At 56.9% G+C, this 6,228-nt stretch overlaps 1 protein-coding gene across 3 annotated transcripts in view; it reads right to left on the bottom strand.

Annotated features, from left to right (window-relative positions):
* Nucleotides 1-998: 998 nt before the first annotated feature.
* Nucleotides 999-6,228, bottom strand: part of COL6A2 (collagen type VI alpha 2 chain) — a 31,175-nt gene continuing 25,945 nt past the window's right edge. Inside the window, exon 28 of one of the 3 annotated variants that reach the window (XM_061423915.1) lies at nucleotides 999-2,110. In XM_061423915.1, the coding sequence (XP_061279899.1) occupies nucleotides 1,512-2,110 (599 nt within the window). In that variant the 3' untranslated portion in view covers nucleotides 999-1,511. The other 2 variants (XM_061423922.1, XM_061423931.1) reach the window with 2 other exon arrangements.

Raw genomic sequence — 6,228 nt, 5'->3', positions numbered from 1 at the left:
GCCCTCTAGCTGCAGGCTGCACAGGCAGATGAGAGGTGGAGTGAATCAGTCTCATGCCCCCTCCCCATGTTCTGAGCTGAACTGTGTCTCCCTTCCCCAAACTCCATGTCCAAGTCCTAGCCCCTACCTCAAAATTTGACCTTATTTGGAAGTAGAGTTATGGCATCTGTTATTAGCTGAGATGAGGTCATCCTGGGTGGAACAGGCCCTAATCCAACATGACTGCGTCCGTGCACGAAAGGGAAACATGGACACAGATGGGCTGGGAGAACAAGAGCCTTGGGGGGATGGTGGCCCTGCAGACACCTGGTCAAACACTGGCCTCCAGAGTGTGTTTAAAGACAGACCCCATGTTGAGGCCCTTTGCTAGGCCAGGCCCTGCAGATGATACAGCCCGGGTTTAAGAGGGCACTTCCCAGAGGGTGAACTTAAAAGACCTGGGTGTCTGAACACAAAGTCACCGAGGCTGCCAGAAAAAAACCACCTCTGTCTCATTTCTCCTATCTATATCTATCGTCTATCACTCTGTTAAAATCATCAATATACCCATCAATCAATCAATCAGTCTACCTATCATCTTTTTCTATCGCTTATCTATCTATCCTCTGTCTCTATCACCTCTCCATCATCTCTCCACCATCTCTCTATCCACAAATATCGTCGTGCAAACACCAACAAGTGTCCCTAAAGCACTCTGGCCCTGGTCCGGGGACAGAGCGAGACTTCATCAACCAAGTACATTGTTTTCAGCCCAGAGTCAACTAGAGAGGTGAATTCCATGGCTGAGGCCATCCTGTCCCTTGGGAGTGTGGTGTCTGGAAGGACTTGAACGTTGGGAGTTCAGGGAAGAGAGACACAGTTCAGCCCAGAACACGGAAGGACACGGGGCCAGGCCCAGCAACATCTCGGTGCACAGAACAATCTGGGGTCCCCAGCGATATGATCAGTCCTGGGGGTTACGTGAATCCCTATTGGTACAGTCACTTGGAAACTGGGGAGCAAGAGGGGTCAAAGCCTTTATTGGACTGGGGTGTGTGCACACAGGGAGGTATGGGGCCTGCTATCACAGCTCAGTCTGATGGGGAAGGTGACCCCTGGAGACCTGAAAGCGGCAGGGGAGCTGTTGGGGCTGGCAGGGAGCCTTTGCGGGGCAGGGGTGGGGGGGAGGATGAGTCTGTGAATGAGGCTGGGCTGAGGGAGGTCCACTGGAGAAGTGCACCCCAGGAAGCCTCTGGGGTCCTGGGAGGGCACAGAGGGCAGGGCCAGGGCAGATGATGAAGAGGGGAGGAGGGCTGGGGTGCCCGGAGCTATGGGATTCCCAGTAGGAGCTGGGTGGGCCGGTGTCCTTCACTCCTGACTTTATACCCATACGTGGAGACTCATTCCTCAGCGGCTGGACCTCTCAGTGGGGTCGGAGTAGCACCATGGACAGGAGGACAGAGCCCGTAGGGCAGGAGTCACGGGGCTGGGGCCCGGGGCCTGGTAGGGGTGCGGGCTGGGGGAGGGGGGCGCTAGCAGATCCAGCGGATGAACCTGTCGAAGAAGCCGGGCTGGGCCAGGCTGTCGTAGTCTTTCTCGCGGAAGACGGCGGCCGGGTCGCCCAGGCTGATCTTGGAGAGCACATCCGTGTCCACGTCGCTACCCACGGCCACCACGGTGGGCACCACGTTCTGCTTGCGCATGGAGTGTACCGCCTCATCCAGGCTGTCGTTGCCTGTGACGCCATCGGTGAGGAACACGAAGGACAGCTCCGCGTGGCGGCGTGCCCCGGCCCGAGCGCCCTGCACCACCTGATTGATGGCCTGCACGATGCCCGTGCCCACGTGAGAGAAGGAGTTGAGGTAGCGCGCGCTCGCCAGCGCCTCCTGAATGACGGTCAGGTTGGAGGTCAGCGGGAAGGCCACTTGCTGCTCACGTGGGCCCCCGAACTGCAGCAATGCCACACGCGCGTTGAGCGGGTCGTCGTCCTTGCGCGCCAGGGTCAGCCGTCGGGATACCTCCTCCACGAAGCGCCGCACCTTGTGGAAGTTCTGCTCGCCCAGCCGCTCAGAGCCGTCCAGCAAGAAGACGATGTCCACCGGCCGCTGTGTGCACTGGGCCACGTACAGCTCTAGGAGCGAGAAGGGGTGGTGCGCGGGCGACCCACGTGAGGCCCGGCAGCCCGGCCCCTGGAGCGCCAGCCGGGCCACGCCCCGCGCTGGCCTTTTTACACTCACCCCGCCCACAGGAGCACTGAGACGCTGGAGCTTCCCCCAAGGCCACTCCGGTAGGGAACTCCCCCACCTGACAGTGCCCAGGACGCTGGTGCAGACTCCCACCGTCTCCCTGAGACCGACACTGTCTCTTTTGGTTGTGCTGCCACCAGGAAATGTCCCCAACCCCGAGACTGAGGGGCCCCTTTTCACTCTACCAGCACCATCTCTGCCCAGCAGCCTCCAGGCCCTCATGGGAGGGGGTCCATAAAGCCCCCTTTTTTGACCCAAGAATTGGATACGCCCCCAAAGGATCACAGTCCATGGGAAATGAGGGTGTGACTGTGTAAAAACATCTCAAGAAGATCCTCAGACTCAACGACCTGCCTCTGGCCAGATTTCTCCAGGCTTAGGAATGTTAGAGAGAGGGGCCCATCAACTAGATGAGGCTTTGATAGGCCAGTGGGCATAGGTGTGGCCAGGACACCCTTGCCCTCATCTGGGCAGTCACCAGCCTGGACATGCTGGACAGTGTGCGGGCAAGATTGCTGCCAGGCTGAGGCTAGACCTAGGGGCCATGCCACTACACAGGTTGAAAACCCGCTCCACACACAGGAGGGACCACAGGCTCGGTCCCCATCCATATGCCAGGAATGTGCAGCCAAGCCCCTCCCCTAGCCACTGCTGAGATCGCAACTCTAACCACCCTGGGGGCTCAGCGTGGACCAGGCTGGTCCTTCCCACCTGGGTCTAGCTCCTCAGCCCTTGGTCACCCCTCCTGACCTGGGCAGAAAAGGACTCTGGTCATAGCCCAGGTGTGCTGACCCAGGGCTGGGCACACAGGGGTGCCTGACCCTTGGCAGCAACCATGAGGGGGAAGTCCTATTTGGGTCCTGTAGGCACCAGGTGACCCCCACCCCCCTGTGCCATATGGGTCACCCTCAAGATCCGGTGAGCAACCAATTCACCCCAGCAAGCCGCTGACCACAGCACACACTCAGGTACCTTGCTTTTCAGCTTTTATAGAATGTCTGAGATGATCTCACAGCACCTGAAGGACACGCTTGAGTGTGTCCTTGGAGTGCTGCTCCCGGCAGAGGAGCGAGGGTTTCAGTAGATTTTTTTTTTTTCTTTTTTTTAAGGAGCTTATTAATGATGCAGCTTATCTTGGTGGTGGTGCAGATGAAGAGCAGCTTCGAGGTGGACTGAAACTGCCCAGCAAGCTCCCTCTGTGTCCCTGGCAGGCAGTCTGAGATGTAGGGACTGGTGGTGTGGGCAGGGGCTCCATGTCTCAGCCAGGGGACAAGAGGACTGCACAGGGGCCCTGGGCACAGGCCAGCGGTGGAGTCGGGAGCTGGGTCGTCTGTGAGGCTCTGCTGGTCTCTCTTTCTTTCTGGCCAGATAATGGCCCCTGAGAGATCCTAATCCTGGATTCTGTGACTGTGACCTTATATGGCAAAAAGGACTTTGCAGATGGAATTCAATGAACAATTCCCTTTAAATGGGGGGGACTATCCTGGGTTATCTAGCCCTTAGTGCGACCACAAGAGTCCTTGTAGGAGGAGGCAGAGGGGAAGGGGACAAGTCTCATGGCCACAGAGGCAGAGAGGGGAACTGGAGAGGCAGGAAGGACCTTCTCTTAGAGGCCCAGGGGGTGTGTGGCCCAGGACACCTTGACTTTGGACTTCTGGCCTCCAGACTGAGAGGACAGCTTCTTGCTGTCTCAAGCCTGGCAGTGTAAGGCAGGCAGCCCCCGGGAGCTCATGCAGCCAGGTGGGGCTGCACCCTGCGGCTTTAGCACAGCGCCAGCGCGGTCTCAGGGTCCCCCACGATGTCCCTGTGCACCAGTTTAAAGGTGTCAATGAACAGGTCCATCCAGTCCTGCCGCTCGTTTCCTGTGGCGAACTTGGCCCGCTCCGCAGTGTAGACCAGCACAGCCACCAGCTTGGAGTAGGCAGCTGGGTCCTGTGTGAGCTCCGTGGCGTTTAGCAACTGTTGGATCAGGGGGATGGTCCTGGGGAAGGAGACATCCGGGCCCTCTTCCGTGCGGAGGAAGGTGACCGGGGGCTCGCCGCCAGGCCACGGTCCATCTGCGGGGGATTCCAGAGAGGCCTTTCAGGGATGTGGTGGGTATGAGCACGCCTCCGGCCGCTTCTCTCCTCAGAGACGAGGAGGGGCCAAAGGCTCAGCCAGGGGTTAGATGAGGAGCCAGGGAGGCTGCACTGTTGGCCCTGAGGGCCAAGGCCAAGTAAGTGGGGCTTCAGGGAGCCCCGAGGAGATGGAGCAAGAGCTCGAGAACCGCTAGACTCTGAGCACAGATGGCTTCTGAAATGGACCCGGCCTGGTGGCTGCTGACAACTCAGGGCCCTGCCCTGGGAGGGCCTCAGCACTGCCAGGAGAATTTCCTGCCTGTTTCAGCCCCACCTGGTGCTAGGCAGGTGACCCCTGAAGCCCCTCTGGAGCAACTTCTTTAGACAAATCTGCCTCGCCTTTTAGATGTAAATCTCTAGGCCCAGAGCCATCTCCGAGGACCGAGGAATAATCGCTTGGAGAGCCTCTCGCTCTCTACCCACCCTGTCCCTGGGGAGGTCAGGGCCTACCCCCTGGGTCCAATGGGCCCAACGCCTCCTGTCCTTGGGGCTGCCTCGGCATGTCCAGTTAGCTCGTCCAGGTGGCCTGGCCCATGGCCCCACCCCTGCCCTGCGCCCTTCCTTCGGGCCCCGGTGTTCCAGAGCCCTGGCCTTGGTGTGGGGAGCAGGGCTCAGGCCTCCTGGCTCTCCTCCCTCCTACAGCAGCTGTTGTGGAGGAAAACCTGCCTTTGCTGTCTTTGACTGGTGTCCAGCGTTGTTTCTTTTTGACGGCGGCTTCATGGTTCCACCCCAGCTGAGTTGCCACCCAGCTCAATCCAAGCCCAGATGTGGCTGAGTCTCTGGGTGGACAGGGCCACTTGGCCCAGAAGGTCCAGGCTGCACTAGAGCAGGCAGCATCCCCCTGCGCCTTGTCTGCTCAGCCCTCAGCATGCTGGACGGAGTCCACTCGTGTCAAGGAGCACATTCTGTAGTTACATCTGGTCTCTTCCTCTCTGGGCACAGTGTCTAATTTACTTGGAAATTTCAAATCATTTTAAAGGAAATGAGGGACTTCCCTGGTGGTGGCTAAGATGCCACAGTCCCAATGCAAGGGGCCCAGATTCAATTCCTGGTCAGGGAACTAGATCACACATGCATAATGAAGAGTTCAAACGCTGTAACAAAGACCTAGCATGCCACAACTAAGACCCAATGCAGCCAAATAAATATTTAAAAAAAAAAAGAGGACAAGGTGGAAATTAAAAAAAAAAAAGGAGAATGAGGGTGTGAGTTTAGTGAAAGGAAGAGTTAGGAGAAGGGAGAAGGGGTCTCTCAGGGGTCTGTTCCCTTTCACTCTCAGGTCCTGGAGGCTCAGGAGAAGTGAGATCACCAAGCTGGGGACCAGCATCACTCTAATATCAAAACCAAAGACATCACAAGAAAGGTCACACAGCTCTGTTCATCTCTCACGAACACAGATGCAAAGATCCTCAACAAAATACTAGCAACTGAATCCACCAGTCTGTATCTATGTGTGTTCAGTTGTTCAGTCATGTCAAACTCTTTGCGACTCTGTGGATTGTAGCCTGCCAGGCTCCTCTGTCTATGGGATTTTTTTCAGGCAAGAATACTGGAGTGGGTTGCCATGCCCTCCTCCAGGGGATCTTCCCAACCCAGGGATCGAACCTGTGTCTCCTGTATTGGAAGTGGATTCTTTACCTGCTGAGCCACCAGGGAAGCCCAACAGTGTGTGTGTGTGTGTGTGTGTGTGTGTGTGTGTATACACACATATATACATACACATGTATATATTACACACCATGACAAAGTAGGATCTATGTCAGGTCTGTAAGGTTGGGTCAGCATTCAAAATCCAAAGACTCTACCTCATGATGTTGACAAGCTAAAGAAAAAACACCACCCAATCATATCATAGGTGCAGAAAAAGCATCTGACAAAATCCCACA

The sequence above is a fragment of the Bos javanicus genome, chromosome 1 (assembly GCF_032452875.1).
Source record: "Bos javanicus breed banteng chromosome 1, ARS-OSU_banteng_1.0, whole genome shotgun sequence".
Taxonomy (NCBI): domain Eukaryota; kingdom Metazoa; phylum Chordata; class Mammalia; order Artiodactyla; family Bovidae; genus Bos; species Bos javanicus.
Note: the sequence above shows the minus strand (reverse complement) of the source record. Positions and strands in the feature narration are given on the sequence as shown.